Source organism: Lithobates pipiens, unplaced genomic scaffold, assembly GCF_037356315.1.
Source record: "Lithobates pipiens isolate NorthernLeopardFrog02 unplaced genomic scaffold, aLitPip1_a1.2 Scaffold_3, whole genome shotgun sequence".
In the NCBI taxonomy this organism is placed as follows: domain Eukaryota; kingdom Metazoa; phylum Chordata; class Amphibia; order Anura; family Ranidae; genus Lithobates; species Lithobates pipiens.
The window spans coordinates 5,159,638-5,175,901 of NW_027507790.1; the positions used below are offsets into that span (position 1 = coordinate 5,159,638).

At 41.4% G+C, this 16,264-nt stretch overlaps 1 protein-coding gene across 3 annotated transcripts in view; it reads left to right on the forward strand.

Moving 5' to 3' along the window:
* Positions 1–11,332, forward strand: part of SMTN (smoothelin) — a 220,693-nt gene extending 209,361 nt beyond the window's left edge. For 2 of the 3 annotated variants that reach the window (XM_077461184.1, XM_077461185.1), the window contains exon 19: positions 6,881–11,332. In XM_077461184.1, coding sequence (XP_077317310.1) covers positions 6,881–7,031 — 151 coding nt within the window. In that variant the 3' untranslated portion in view covers positions 7,032–11,332. The remainder of the gene's footprint in view (positions 1–6,880) is intronic. The other variant, XM_077461186.1, reaches the window with a different exon arrangement.
* Positions 11,333–16,264: the final 4,932 nt, after the last annotated feature.

Consider the following 16,264-nt stretch of genomic DNA (forward strand, 5'->3'; position numbering starts at 1 on the left):
AAAGTGCTCTGGTCAGGAAGGGGGTCAATTCTTCCGGGGCTGAAGTGGTTAAAGTGATGGTTATGGCTCATGTACACACAGATTTTGCGGCTGGCAGCCAAAACCTTCATATCCTGAATGCAATTCTAATTGTCCCATGAGCCATTGCTTCTCACACATTCAAATTCACAAGTTCTCAGGCACTCACTGACCTGTATGAACAATGTACTGAGGTGTATGTGTGCTGCGCTGTATTTTCTGATATGTAAACAAATAATTCATTCTGTATGCAGGTCAACTAATCGATTATGAAAATAGTTGACAACTATTTTCATGATCGATTATGTTGATTCATTTCAGCCCTAAGCTCTGCCCACACAGCCACATCATTCATTTTCGATGAACTACGAGAGTGTCTTTTGTAGTTCATTAATCTTCCTGCTATCAAAAAACTGCCTGCCCATATCCGTGGTATGGGCAGACCGCTATCCTGAGAGTCTGCAGTAGCTGGAAATTGTGTTCATGATCTGCTGATCACGAATGCAATGCTCTGCAGGCTCCCTAGAAAAAAATTCACTTTTTTTTTTTTTTTTTTTTTTACCTGCCAAAAAAATTGCGTTTATTTTCCTTTTTCAAAAGATGAACTTAGTCTATCACAAGGGGTTAACAAACAAACATATGTGTTTGCATTGGGCAACAGATGGGTATGATTCATGGAGACATTGGGGGTCTAATAGACCCCAGTGTCTTCCCCAAGCATCTAACCAAACAGAGATCTGCTCGGTTGCATGCTTCCCTGGCTTCATCTGCCATTGAATGTAGGCCAGTGAAGGAGATTGCGGAATGGATGTTCCTCTGTCTCCTCCCACTTGCCGTTTTGAAACTCTTCGATGTGGCCCCAGCTTATGAGAGCGGGGGAGCTCGGGAACCCCAGGGGGGAGTGCACAGCTGCTGGATCACTTTTACTTCTACAGCCAGAAGCCAACGAAGGAAAAACTGGGCACAAGCTGATGGCTATTACTGCATAGGTCCAAAGAGATTAACTGGTTAAACTGGCTATACACTAGTAGATTTTCAAATGAACATTTGTGCGAAAAGTCTTTGTACATCCGATGACTATTGAATTATTGCTCTCACTCTACCGATCATAATTATACCTCACATGCTGTGTGGTTTGAACACAGTTTTCATATGCAAGCACTACTCACGTATGCGTTTGCTTCTGCACGCGAGCTCATCGGGACGGGGCTCGTTTTAAAATTTTTATTTTTCTTCTCATTTATTTTACCTTTTTATTTTTACACTGTTCTTTAAAAATTTTCACTTTTATGCCTACTACAAGGGATGTAAACATCCCTTGTAATAGAAAAATAAGCATCACATGACCTCTTAAATATGAGATCTGGGGTAAAAAAAAAAAAACCTCAGATCTCATATTTACACTAAAAACGCAACAAAAAAAATTATAATTTAAAAAAAAAAATGATATGGAGATGGTTGGGGGCCCATCTTCCCCTCAATCTTCTCCGTCACACAAGAGAGAACATCCGATCACCTCTGCCACGGCACCAGTGGGGGCTCCTCTCCCACCGCCGATAAGTGATCTTTTGCGGTGAATTCGGCGCAGAGACCACTTTTATCTTAGTTGACCGCCCGCTGAAGAAGAGGATCCCGGGGTTTACGGCAGCTAGCTGCTGCCATAACAATGATATTATTCTTAAAAGTACCAACATATAACGACGGTGGGCGGTCTGGAAGTGGTTAATAGATAGGCATGTTTCCACAGCTGATTGTCTCCAAGTTTACAACCAATAGTCATATCTGTTTAATGTCCCTCAGCTGGAGGTATCTCATTGCTGTCCTCTGGCGTGCTCAGATCTTCAACACATTGCTTGAACATTCATCAGTTCACAGTTGTGGTGGAGGAGTGTTAAATCCAGGAGACTGGTCATGCACTTATATGGAACTTGGGGAGGTTGTTTCTGTAGATACATAAACTAAATAATGGAAATTATGAGTCACAGAGCTTGTATATGTGCCCAAGCAAAGATCACGTTAATACCAGGGCCCCAGTACTGGGCATATACAGTATACCACAGTGCTTTTGCTGTCAGAGTGGTGAACCCTAACTAAAATGATGGCAGAAAAATAATCCTCTTTGATCCATTTTTCCCACTGTAATTATTCATAGTCATACTAAAAAAGTTACCAATGAGCTGCTTTCATTTCAAGTGACTGAAGCATGTTTTTTGGCAATACAGCTTACTGTACTATGCTTACAATTACAATGCTAAAAAGTTTGTCGCTCAGGCTAAAATGGATTGGTTGGAAATGATTTCTAAAATTTAAAATGCACATAGTTTGACCATTGCAGTTGAAAACCCCCATTTCGGAAGCATCAGACAGAAACTGCCACTTTTGTTTTGCAGGTTGCATACTAGTATCAAGGCAGTACAATTTGAGCCAGTTTAGGTAGCTGGTAAGTGAGGTGACTGTCCAGAACTAGTATGTGGTCCTAGAGTCAGAGTGGCTGCTCCCATTATTTTGACCAGGTTCCATTTAAGTGGAAATCCCACTTTTTTTTCAAGGAGGCACTTGCGCTTCAAAGATTTAAGTTTAAGCTAGCCATACACTGGCCAAAATGTGGCCAGTTTAGCAGGGACCAGCCAAATGTGGACCGCCATACACAGATCTACTTTCGATGTCTGTTAAAATAACAAGTTTGTAGGAAGGCAATTGTGATCTCTTTGTGCTACCCTTAAATAAAGATCATACATGCTAAGCCCTTTTATGGGAGGGGGGGGATTACAAAGGCATGAAAAGTTTATCATTCAGGGTAAATAACCTCAAAGGTTGATACATGCACAATAGGAATGCTTTTGCGGATAGAAATAAATGCACTAACTGGGAGCACGGGGATTCTTTGTTCCTGTAAATGGTAAAACTTGTTCAAGCTGGCCAACTGCAACGGAGAAATCTCCAGTCTTTTAATGGCAAAATGCCAGATACCTATATTTGCAAACACTTAACCGCTTCTCATACACCATATGTATAATATAAAAAAAAAAAAAGAGACCCGCTCCAGGTGTCTGATTCCAAAAAGATCTCCTCCCTCTTCAGGTGTGGGTGTGGCTCAATATCCAACCATATGCAAGAACAGAACAAGTCTGGATGGCCGCACTCCAATGAAAAAGGAATTCTTTATTGATATTCATCCATACAGCAAGGATGAAAATGGCTAATGTGTTTCACACAGTCAAGGTAGGTGCTTACTCAATGCACCTGCCTTGACTGTGTGAAATGCGTTAGCTGTTTTCATCCTTGCTGTATGGATTAATATCAATAAAGAATTAATTTTTCATTGGAGTGTTGCCATCCGGAATTTTGTTCTGTTCTTTTCCTGCATAAGGAAGTGTGATCTCTCTCATTGCTGCAACAATGATCAAGATCTCATTTTCTTGTGCCAGCGATTCCCTACAAAGTGAAAGTACTAGCGGTTAAAGAGCACACCCCTCCCTGCTCCCTCTGCCTTTACCGGGCTCTCACGTTCTGTGCTCTAGGAAACTGTGAGAGGAACTGATGTTGTTCTTCCCACTGTGATGTCAGAAACCAGAAGCAATAAGGATTTCTTTGCTTCTGTTTTCGGTCTCATGTAAACAAGCCATTACTGGCTTGTAAAAGTATCAGATCAAAACAATCTGTTTGATCTGATGCTTTGGGGGCCACAGGAGAGATCTGGGGTCTCATAGACTCCAGATCTCTCCATAAAAGGGCTTGCCGCTGCCCACCCTATCACAAGGGATACTGTTCATCCCTTGTGATAGCAGTAAAGTTGATAAAAAAAATAAATAAAATTAAGGAACTGTGTTAAAAAAAAAAAAAAAAAAAAAAAAAAATAATAATTGACTTCCCCCGTGCTCACATGCAAATAGGTCCCACACTCCTATCTAAATAGTGATCGCACCACACATGTGAGGTATTGCCCTGAAAGCCAGAGCGAGAGTAATAGCACCATACCTTCCATGTAACTCCAAACTTGTAAACTATAAAGGCTTTTAAAGCATCACATATGGAGATTTCTAGTTACTGTAGTTTGGCGGCACTCCACGGACAGACGCAATTTTAAAGAAGGACATGTTTGGTATCTATTTACTCTGCATAACATCACATTTTATAGTTTATCAAACAATTGGGTATTGTGTTTTTGTGCTTTAAAGTTCATTTGAGTGTATTTTTTTCCAAAAAAATTTGCATTTGAAAAACTGCAACTTAAAAATATGCAACACCCACCATGTTATTCTCCAGGGCTTTGCTTAAAAAATATGTTTGGGGGTTCCAAGCAGTTTTCTAGCAAAAAGGTGTTTTTTTTTATTTTTATTTTTTTTAAATGTAGGAGAGGAATGTCCTAATTGGCCTGGGCTGGAAGTGGTTAATGTATGAATGTTTAGGAATGCTCAGGACTGCTCATAGGTTGCCGGTACACCAAACGGACTCAGAGCAGATCTGCAGAAATGGTCACTGACCTGCAATAGACTTTAATTGTCTGTCTGCTTGGATTCAGTGTGTATGTACTGTATACTGTATGTGTAGGGTTGATTTTACTAAAACTGGAGAGTACAAAATCTGGTACAGCTCTGCATAGAAACCAATCGGCTTCTAATTTCAGCTTGTTCAGTAAAGCTTAGACCAAAAAATAAAAAAATAAAATGGAAGCTGGTTTCTATGAAGAGCTGCACCAGATTTTGCACTTTCCAGTGTTAGTAAATCAACCCCCCTCCACCTTTTTAGTTCAGTGCAGGTTAGTGATTCTTCTCCATATGTCATATTACCCCACTGGTATTACATGGGCATGTATTTGTATGTGAAATTGTCTACCTGGAGTATTGTTGGTTGTGTAGTTGCTGGGAAGAAAGTATTGTTGATGCTTGACCAATAATCCCTTTTATAGTACGGAAAAAAAAAAAATTGCAAGAAAGTTTTTTTTTTTTTTTTTTTTTTTTTATAGCGGTCTACAAATGGTTCACTGAGAATGACAATTGTTGCATGTGGTCACACCGCTCTATTATGTAAAAAAAATAAAATAAATGCATGCCCTGGGGCTCTCATCTTCTACCTTTTATCACCTGTCCTAGAGAGTCACTAGATCAATAATGCAGATCAGGATGACAGACCCATATCATTCACCTTTGAATACAAAACAATGTCCACTTTCATATATCTTTGCTTGTAGGTTCCCTTTTTAAAGCTCAAGTTTAGCCTGCCAAAAAATCTAAAATTATCCCTATGGCTTTACTCACATCAGTTACCTTTTTAATGAAGTATGTTTCACAACGTACAAGCAGATGGATCCTGGAGAAAGCTTCACTATGGGGATGCCTGTCCTATTCTGGTCTCTGAACTTCTGTTGCTGCTGCAGTGGTTGACAGCTTCAGGTCTTCAGGAGAACAGCAGTAAGGCTGGTCTAATGGTCCCTTCCTTCCTCCTCTTCCATTGAGACGTTGTCTCACTGAGTACACATACAAGAGTTCACTGACAGATTGTGTTACAGGCAGTGTAACTTGTGAAAGAATGAGGAGAAAGGGAGGGGCTTGCTGCTGTCACACCATCTGTACTGCTGAAAAAAAAAAAACAAAGCTGTTAGCCACTGCAACCGCAGAATTTCAGGGACAGGAAGAGGACAGGCATCCCTTTGCTGAAGATTTTGCCTGGATCCAGTTTCTTTTTAAAAAAAAAAGGCAAGTGATGCGACTTAAGCTGTGTGTGTGTATATGTATATGTGTGTGTATGTATGTATGTGTATGTATGTATGTGTGTATATATATATATATATATATATATATATATATATATATATATATATATATATATATATATATATATATATATATATATATATATATATATATATATATATGATTTTTTTTTTTTTTCTTAGCTAAACTTCAGCTTTAACAGTGTGAGACCATTCTTGAAACTTAAAGTATAACTAAAGGCAAAACTTTTTAAAGTTTTGGATAGAGGAGAGGGATTGGAACACCGGTTGGTTTTTATAGGATAAAAAAATGAGACTTTACAATCACATTAAATATTTATTATAGAAAGGCTGTCTATGTAGATGCTCACTAAAATGAGCAGGTTTAAAGTGTTGTTAATTCATATCCTATTTGCTTAGGAGCATTTTTAAATAGAAGTCAGTGTGATATTTCCCAAACATTCTCTGCAGGTAAATGAATCACTAATTTTAAAGCACATGTACCAGGCAGGTTTACCAGTGGTGAATCTTCAATGAATTTCACATTGACTGCTTTTTAAATATACCCCTTAGTCAGCTTTAGAAAATTGACTTTGTCTCAGCAGGTGAAAATGTTTATCGTTTCTGTCAAAGGGTAAGATGGAAATACTAGATTTATAACTTTTTTTTTTTTTTTTTTTAGGTCTGGTTCACACGTATATATATATATATATATATATATATATATATATATATATATTTTTATTTTTTTTTCCCGCGGGTTTTCCGTTTTGCAGAAACACACCACAGTCCATTTCGCATGGTTTCCCATGGGTCACATTCACATCTGTGCATTTTATGGAAAGGGCCAGGGACCAGCAGGTTGTGTTTTTTGACTTCCATAGACTTTAGTGGCTTAAAAACGTGTATTGAAAAAATGCACTTGGAATATGCAAACTACAACCTGCATAGATGTGAACCAGGCCTTATACTCTAGAATCCTATTTTGTTATGCTCTTATTTTCACCCTCTGTTTTGTATATTTATTTAGTCCTCTTTTATAGTCTTCTCACTTTCCTTTTGTGTTTTTCTGCCTCTGCTCAAATTCTTCCATTTTCCACCCTCATGAGCATCTTCTACTCTATTCTCACCATAGTGTTCTTGTAACAGGTATCTCGTGGACTGCGTCCCATTGGTGGAAGTTGAGGACATGATGATAATGGGGAGGAAGCCAGATTCAAAGTGCGTTTTCACCTATGTCCAGTCCTTATACAACCACCTGAGGCGGCATGAGATGCGTCTACGCAAGAGTGAATTTTAATAAACCCCTGTACTCTCCCTTTGACGTCTTCTGGCACAGCACCAGCACCGTGCAGCTAATGCCACTGCACAACTTCACAAGTAACCCCAGGATCACTTGAAAGACATTTGTTGGGGTTATATTGTACTGTTAACAACCTGTTTCTTGGAGTTACTGACTGTATATTTGACTGTGCTTTTGTTTACGCATCTTCACCCTAACGTGTGTCTCTAGAGCCTTGTAATACATTGCCATGCAATGCACTGTATACCTATTGAAGCACTTGGGCTGAAATCGGGTGCTGTGCTGGTAGGAATCTATCACTACCTTCCATCCCTTTTTCCCTTCCACAGATTAATATATTTAGATAGTATTTTAAATATAGCACCAGGTAAGCGCTGGAACTTTATAACAACCACAAGCTATAGAACAGTCACCAGAGTCTCATAGCTTTTGGCTATCTTGCACAATTCACTGGTTGTCTGCGCTGCAGGAGTCTCTGGAATGGAGCCAGAAGCACTCAGGTCCAAAGAAATAAAATGCATGACGGCAGTAACAACTATACAGAATATCTAATCAGACTTTTGTTCAACAGTAAAATGTTTTATTTTTATGAAAACTGCTAAAAGTAGTATTACCTAGGTGCCTTAGGCTCAGGGAACCTGGCACCTACACTCTGTAGCTAATACAAAGTAACCTAAATATGCTGAATGAACAGCAACATGCACATGCAACGTGGTGCTTAGTATAGCACTACGTTCCAAAGGGCTGAGCTGTACTGTTGTCTGTGTCACTGGCCTTTTAAAATCAGGAACACTACACTATCTCTAGGGGAAAAAAAAGCTTTTGTACTACTAATACTGCCAACATAGCTTTGACTTGCTATTTTTTTAAAGACTTACATTTTAACTTGGATATAGATATACGAAACAGTCTTGCTGGGTGTAAAATTGAGGGGTAAAAAAAAAGGTTGAAGTACATAGTGAAATGCTATACCAGGCTCCTTTTTTAAATGCCAGTCATATGACCAAAAGCCTAGGCATTTGATTACATGTCCTGCTTAAATGGAGAATCTGCCAATCTCTGATCTTCAGGGATCACATGACCACATGCAGAAGCGGGCATTTGAATGGGTAATTTCCTCAGGGAATGGAAGTATTTCAGCCTTTAAATCTCTCTCCACCTTAGCAAGAGATTAAACCTAGTATTAAAAAGGCACTGCCACCTTTCTCATTCAGGGCAAAGTGACCGTGTCTGTCCAAAGGTTGCCCCTATTTTTCACTAAATTGGCAAAGTGAGTGTCTGAGTTAACATTTGATTATTGGTCCTCGCCTGCAGAGTGGTGTTGATGATGTGTAAGCCCTACCTACCCAAGCCACAGCAAGGTAAACTGTGTACAATGACCATTTAGCTTTGATCCTGTTTACATCTGTGCACTTGTACAGAGTAAGTTGGGAAGCACAGTCTACGCTGTTGCACTTTTAAGTATGCTGCACCTTGCACAGCTCCGCTAACACAGATGTAAAAGATAAAACAGATTTGTGATACGTTTCCTGTTCACTGCAGTGAATGCAGCCCTTGGAGTATTAATTTAGTGCACTAGGAATGTGAAGGCGGAGGCGCTTTTTTTTTTTTTGTCTTATTTTGATGTGTTGAACAATCCCTTAGAATTCTGGATTTACAGATGGTAAGCGTTAAAGTGGTTTTAAAGGAAAAGGGTTTTTTACCTTGGTGCATTTTCTGCCTTAAGGTGAAAAACCTGTGTTCTGCTTCTCTGCAGTACATTTTCGAATTTCAGCCAGTTGCTGATGAAGCAGCCCAAATTCATTTAGGTTTCTTTCAGACAAATGATCCGTTCAGGTCCGCCTGTCAGTTTTTTTGGCGGACCTGAATGGATGCTCCATAGACCTTTATGGAGCGACGGATGTCAGCGGTGACATGTCCGCTGACATCCAACCCGCTCCGATCTGAAAAAGTGTGACGGAGGAAATAGCTACTTTTCCATCTGCCTGCGGATCGGATCAGGTGACTACGGACTCTGCGGTCCATCGTCATCCGATCTCCCACACGGGAGAGCGGCGCTCTGACAGGTCCTTCCCATAACAGAGTGCAGAGACGGACCTGTCATCTTCCTGCTCAGCAGGGATTGACGGAGCGATCCCCGCTAAGCAAGCGGATGTCCACGGGGCGGATCATCATGGATCCGTCCCGTGTGAAGGAGCCCTTAGTGTGTGGCCCTGTCTGTTTACCCCTGTCCAGCAAAATTTGATTGAAAAATCAAAATAGCCAGGCAGAAAATTGTCAAACAGCAGTCAGATGCAGCCACAGTTGGCTGCAGTTGACAATCCAGTCAGATGCAGCCACAGTTTGGGTATTTTGATAGCTACCGAGCCGGCTGTCAGAGTATAATAGCCACGGCAGGAGATTTGCCCATCTGTGATGTCGAATATGGGTGGAGGAATCTGTGTGTATGGCCAGCCTTGGTGTGACAACGCATGCCTGAGCAGAACATTTTATTTAGGCACAAATATACTTCTTTGACCATTGGCCTTAACCAAGCCATGCCATTGAGATGCTTGCACCCTCTCTATCAGGAGAGGCCTGCATTGAATATCTTGTTATGCTACACAGTAAAATGCTGCAGACTGGCCAAAGGGCTTTTTTTTTTTTTTTTTTTTTAACAGATGTATCTGACCAATTGATGCTCACTTATAAGGAATCCTCATTACTGCATGGTTAATGCTTGGTAAGGCAACTGCAGATAATTCTAGGTTGTTGATATGGCTTGTACCATCTCGATTAAATTTAGGACTCCTGAGTACAACTGAGTGTTACTATCTTTAGGAACAGCACTTTAATGGTATTGTTCTACAGTATTGAGTCTTTTTTTATTCTTCAGTTTTTAGAGGAGTGTTGTGTGTGAAATGTTCAGATTTATATCACTTTTAAATTGGATTATTAGATGCTTTTTATTAAAAGCAGGACTTTTGATGTAGTTGTCCACTTTCTTATGCCCCACACCGGTTTATATTGTATATTCATGAACCGCCTGTAGTACCGGGAGCATAATATCACCTAGAGCAGCAGGCTTTCTGTGTCTTGTTTTTAGATGTTTTATGCTAGCTAAAATAACATAAAAGGATGTTTTTCTACAACTCTGGCCCCCACAAGATGAAGACCTAAAAAAAAAACATTAGAAATATACCCCAGCAATCTACTAAACTCCCAAATCCCAAATTGCACATAAAGCTTCCCCTTATCCGTTGGTTCAGTGGTGTCCATTCCTCACCATTTATTTAAAAAATAGTAAACTATAAGAAATGTAGATGTCGTTCAACCAATTGTGTGTTTAATTTTTATATTATAGCTAGTATTATGAGATGTATAACGCATCTCTTTTTTTTTTTTTTTGTAGTGTGTAAATTTACCACACCAAGGCATGAAAAGCCTGTGAATAGGGTATTCTATCACAGAAATTTTAATACAGCTAAAATGTGGAGAAAAAATCTTCTCCAAAAATAGGTGAAATTAGGTTGTTCCAATTGTCACACCGCACCACAGTTTTTAATGGAGATTTCACCTCTGAAGTCAATGATTTTATTGAACAGCGTTCTTGCTAATTGTTTCTTGCAGTAAACCATAGCAGCCAATCCAAATTTACTTTGCTGATGTTGGGTCAGTACAAGATAAATTATAGGTTACTGCAATCAAAATTATCTCTATTAAATAAGGCCAAAAGACCATTTGAAGTGTGCAATTAAGTTTGCAGACTTATTGCATCCTGTTCTTGGCTTTCAGCATCATCTACCATGCTAACACCGACTGCCGGGTGCAGAGGTTTAACATGAAAGCAATTCTTTCCTACCTAAACGCTAAAGTAGAAGGTGGCCATTTTTCAGTTTTAATCTAAAATCTCTGCACTCTGCATTTTTTTTCTTTTTTTGTTTGATTTTATTGAAGTGTCGCAAAGGTTTTTATTAATGTCGGTCTGTGGGTTATGCACATCTGCTTTCTTCTACCCCCCCCCCCCCCCCTTCTATGGCTACATTTTAAACACAACATTTTTAGTGAGTGTGAGCACCTAAATTTATCATGTTATACCCTGAAACCTTTTTTTGGTTTTATTATGCATATTTGACTGACATTCAAAGAGCACATGTATGCAATTAATCAGAGTCTAAGAAAGGAAAAAAAAACAAACGGGTTTTATCATTGTTCTGTCTGTTGTGAACAGAAAGCTTGTATCACTCCTCATACACAGCTTATGTGTACAACTATTTTTATACACCAGCGTGTTATTTTAATAAAGTTATATTGAATTATTTCTTGAGTGTTTTTATTTTTTTCTTAATACATTTTGTGACTTCTTCATACAAGCATAGCTAATGTATCTTCAAGCCCATTCACACCAGATGTAAGGGGATGCATTTTGTTAATACATTCCTTCTGCAAATACAGTCCAAAAATAAATGTTGCCTAAGAAGCATAGATCACACCATTATCTTGCAGTGCAGTGGAAAAAAGGACAGAAAACTGCCTTTTTTTTTTTCACAATGCAAATATATGTATGTCAATTAAATCTTAATAATGTGACTGGGAACAAAAATAAATTTAGCTCTTTTTGTATGAGCTAACAAATGAAGTAATTCATTCTTCAGTAACACCTTACCAGAAAAAAAGAAGCCTCAGATGCACTTTTTATTGATTAACATAGGCATGTGACCATGACACACTATTGCAAGTGTTACGATGGATACTCACTCTGAGGCTGTGTATTGCAGTGCATGGACTAATGGGCAGTATGGGCACCATGGCTGCTATGTGCATCAAGGTCAGGAGGGGGTTGCCAGCATATTTGGCTTTCACCTTTTTTAATTTATTTGTGAAAAGGTGAACTTTTTATTTTAAATGCAGCTTTTAAGTAAGTCTCATTAATGTTTACATATTTTTTTCATCCACTGAGGGACATAGGAAGTCAAATTGGGTTATTGGTGAACGTACAGTGGCAAACATAAAATATGTAAGCCAGGCAAGGATAAACCCTACTCTAACCAGCATACCTCAGGTTTTTTTTGCTAGTGCACTAGGAGGATAAATGTAGTTTCTCTGGCTCTACTGAGAACTTTTTTTTTTTTTTATCAATTAACTTTTTATTATTTCCAACAATGCATTACACATCATGCTGTAGTACATCACATCAGTTCCACAAGAAAGAAAATGAGCTAACATTAGGGGCCTTCCGCCCGTTGAATCACAGGGAGCCCTCTGGAACAGGTATAGACCAGGCCAAAAAGACTCCTCCACGATCAACCGGGCCAGTACTGGGTATAAATATATAGTGCCAACCGTCATATTGTCCAGCGAGGTAGCCCAATAGCTAGATACTGATTTCTACAAGTACTTCTAACTACACCTGTCGCTGGTATCAAAGCATCTTTCTAAAGTAACCATAGGGCACATGGAAACAAGAACAAGGGAGAGTGGAGAATCAAGAAGAAAAAGAAAAGGAGAGAGAAGTTAAGCGAAAAAGAAAAGAGGGGAGAGCAAAAGCGAGAGAATAGGAGATAGAAGGAATAAGAGAAAGAAGAGAGAACTGTTAAATAGAAGAGGGACGAGGGATAAGGGGGGGGTGGGGTTGGGGGAAGGAAGAGGGGGGTAAGCACCGTGTGTGGTCTCCGCATCAAATCACAGCCGGTCCTCCCGAAGATTCCATGGGGTCCAAACCAGATCGTGGGCCTCAATCCGGTCCTGTATCCTGGCGGTCATCCTCTCCATCAGTTCCACGTCCTTAATTCTAGTATGGAGCGCAGCGAGGGTGGGGGGCTGTACTCTTTTCCAATTTAGGGCAATTAGACACCTCGCCGCTGTCAAGATATGTCTTGACAGTTTCTTTCGGGACTTCGTCAATTTAGGAAAGGGGATGGCCAACAAGAAATTTTTGGGGTCCAGTGCCACCTGCTGGTCTAGGATAGTAGTCAAGAGGCGCTGGACCTCTTCCCAAAAGGGAGTTACAAGGGGGCATTGCCAGAAGATGTGGAACAGTGTACCCCTGTGGGCTAAGCATCTCCAGCATCTGTCGGAGGAGGTGGGGTAGATGGCGTGTAGAACGTCCGGGGTCATGTACCAAAGAAATAAAATTTTATACGCATTCTCCCGGTAGAGCGGGCACATAGAGCTTTTTGAGGCCTGGGACCATATCAGCTGCCACTGCTCCTCCGTAATCTCCCCGCCCAACGCTTCCTCCCACTTGAGCATGTAGGTATGCTTGCCTTTCAAAGCTTTAGGGGGAGCGTTGATTATTTTATAAATGGCAGATATCAATCCTCTTTGGGCTATGCCCGCTAGAATTAGTCTCAAAAGCGGAGGGCGGGGAAAAACGCAGGTCAGAGGATATGGTCTGGGCATAGTGTCGTATCTGTAAATAACTGTAAAAACTCTGTCGTGGGAGGTCAAATTTAGATTGAAGGTCAGCGTAGGACTGCAGTCTCCGAGACCTAGGGTCCACCAGGGTACCCAGATGGAAAAGATTCCGGGATGACCACGGATGCGACATCGGGTATGTCAGGCTATCTGGCACCTTAGGATGATATAAAAAGGACGTCAGGAGCGACTTATCCGAGGATAACTCGTAGACCTTGGAGAGCTTACGCCATAGGCCCTGCAGGTGTGCCATAGTTCTCAGAAGTTGGGCGAGGGATCAAAGCTGCCGCGCTCCAGAGCATACTATTAGGGTGAGCCGGGGCCAACCAAAGTTTCTCGATTTCCGTCCATCTATTGTATGACCGCTGGGTGAACCAGGAGGTCACTGCTCGGAGCTGGGCTGCCTGATAGTACTTAATAAGGTCCGGAAACGCCAGACCCCCGTCTGAGTGGGAGGCCGTCATAACAGAGCGAGGTATTCTGTGGCGTTTGTAGTTCCACACGAAATTGAGCAGATCCGCTTGCATTTTTTTTCAGATGATAAGGTATGGGGATAGGAAGGGTCTGGAACAGGTAAAGGAGTTTCGGAAGGATCGTCATTTTTACCGACGCTATCCTACCAAAGAGGGAAATCTGGTGCGCAAGGAGGGGGAGGCTTGCATGTCCCGTTCCAATTGCCCGAGCTCCCCTTCCGTTCGCAGTTTAGTGGCCTTTACGTCTTTCTTCAACGCTGAAGAAAGGGCCATGCACTTACCGCGGATGACCGCTTTATGGGCCTCCCACAACGTGGGGAGGGTGACATCCGGGGTTGCATTTTCGGCAAACTAGTATTTCAAGGTCGAGACGAATTCTGCCTGGGAGGGGAGATGTTGCAAGAGGAAAGTGTTCAGCTTCCAATTATAGGGCTTAACCACCGGGGGAACGAGGTCCAGCGTTAGAAGTATCGGGGCGTGATCCGACCATGAAATTGGCAGGACATGGGCACTCCGGACCGACCACAAAGTAACATTGTTGGTGAAAAAGTAATCTATAAGGGAGTGCAACTGGTGGGGGGCCGAGTAATAAGTATACTGCCTATCTACCGGGTGAAGGGCACGCCAGGCGTCGAAGAGAGCATGCCGCCGGGTCAGTTGGCGAAAAAGTTTGGAGTCTCTAAGTGCTTTAGCTGAGGGCGGCCGGGGCAGCGCCGCCAGGCGGTCCGCAGTAGCTGAATGGGCCAGGTTGAAGTCACCCCCCACCACTAGGTAGCCGTGGACCGATTTAAACAGTCGCAGCAGGAGTTTAGAGAGAAAACTGTGTTGACGAGTGTTCGGGGCGCATAGGGTACACAGGGTGATCGGTTGGGACCTCCATGTGCCTTTAAGTATCAGGAATCCCCCCTCGATCTGCCCATCGGATGGCGGTGGATTGTCCCTCAAGGTGCCGGTGGAGCTGAGCTGGTGGGAGAGCGAATGGCTTAAGCGTCCATTCGCCTCGACTTCCGAACACCCCCCCCCCGGTTCAGTTCACACCAGAACCTGCGAACGTACCGAAAATTTGCACAAACTTTAGAACCCCGTTAAAGTCTATGGGACTCGAACGTTCGAAATCAAAAGTGCTAATTTTAAAGGCTAATATGCAAGTTATTGTTCTAAAAAATGTATCAATGTAAAAAAAAAGTTTTAAAAACGTCTGTTTTTTCAGGAGCACTGATTTTAATGATTAAAGTGAAAAAGAAATTAAATATTCCTTTAAATATCGTACCTGGGGGGTGTCTATAGTATGCCTGTAAAGTGGCGCATGTTTCCCGTGCTTAGAACAGTCCCTGCACAAAATGACATTTTTAAAGGAATAAGTCATTTAAAACTGCTTGTAGATTTAATGTAATGTCTGTCTATATCAGTGAGACAAACTGCATGGGCACCCCCCCCCCCCCAGTCCATTACCAGGCCCTTTGGGTCTTGTATGGATATTAAGGGGAGCCCCACACCCAAATTAAAAAAGGAAAGGCGTGGGGCCTCCAGGCCCTATATACTCTGAACAGCAGTATACAGGCAGTGCAAACAAGACAGACTGTAGGTATGTTGTTAAGTAGAATCTGTTTAATTTTGAACTGGTACATTTTTAACTTGCTGTCTGTGCACCGCTTCAGAAGATTTCACCTCACTTTCTGTCCCAATTACTATTTTTATATATATATATATTTAGGATTTTTAGTGAATCAAGGATTGGTGATAAAGCATCAGTGGAGAGGAGACACGTTTTCCCATATCAACTCTTACAGGAGAGAATTTCCCTTCCTAGGGGTAGATTTCATCTCGCTTCCTGTTGTCTCCTTCCGTTTGCAAGTAGGAGACGTTTGTAAGTAGGGGCCTGCCTTATATGCTCTGCATAAATTTGGGCATACGGTGTTGGTGTTGCCACAACACTGTAAGCCCTCAGTTACTCTTGGTGGGTGCTGAAACGCCCTGCTGTGAACCATTCTATTAAGAATTGTAATTACATGGCATTGTTGAACAGTGGTAGAAAAACTGAACCTTTGGTGGTGTTGCCACAACACTGTAAGCCCGCATAGTTACTCTTGGTGGGTGCGGGAATGGGCCCTGCTATGAAATTTTAGATCAAGAATTGTAATTACGTGTCCCTGTTGAACAGGGGCATAAAAATTGGGCCTTAGGCACTGGTGCCACAACACTGCAACATCTCACAGATATTCTAAGTTGGAGCGCAGGGATAAGCCCTGTTGCAAAGTATTGCATCAAAAATTTTAATTACACGCCCCTGTTAAACAGGGGCTGAAAAATTGGACCTTAGCCACTGGTAGCGACGCCCAAAACCAAAAATGTTCTTACAAG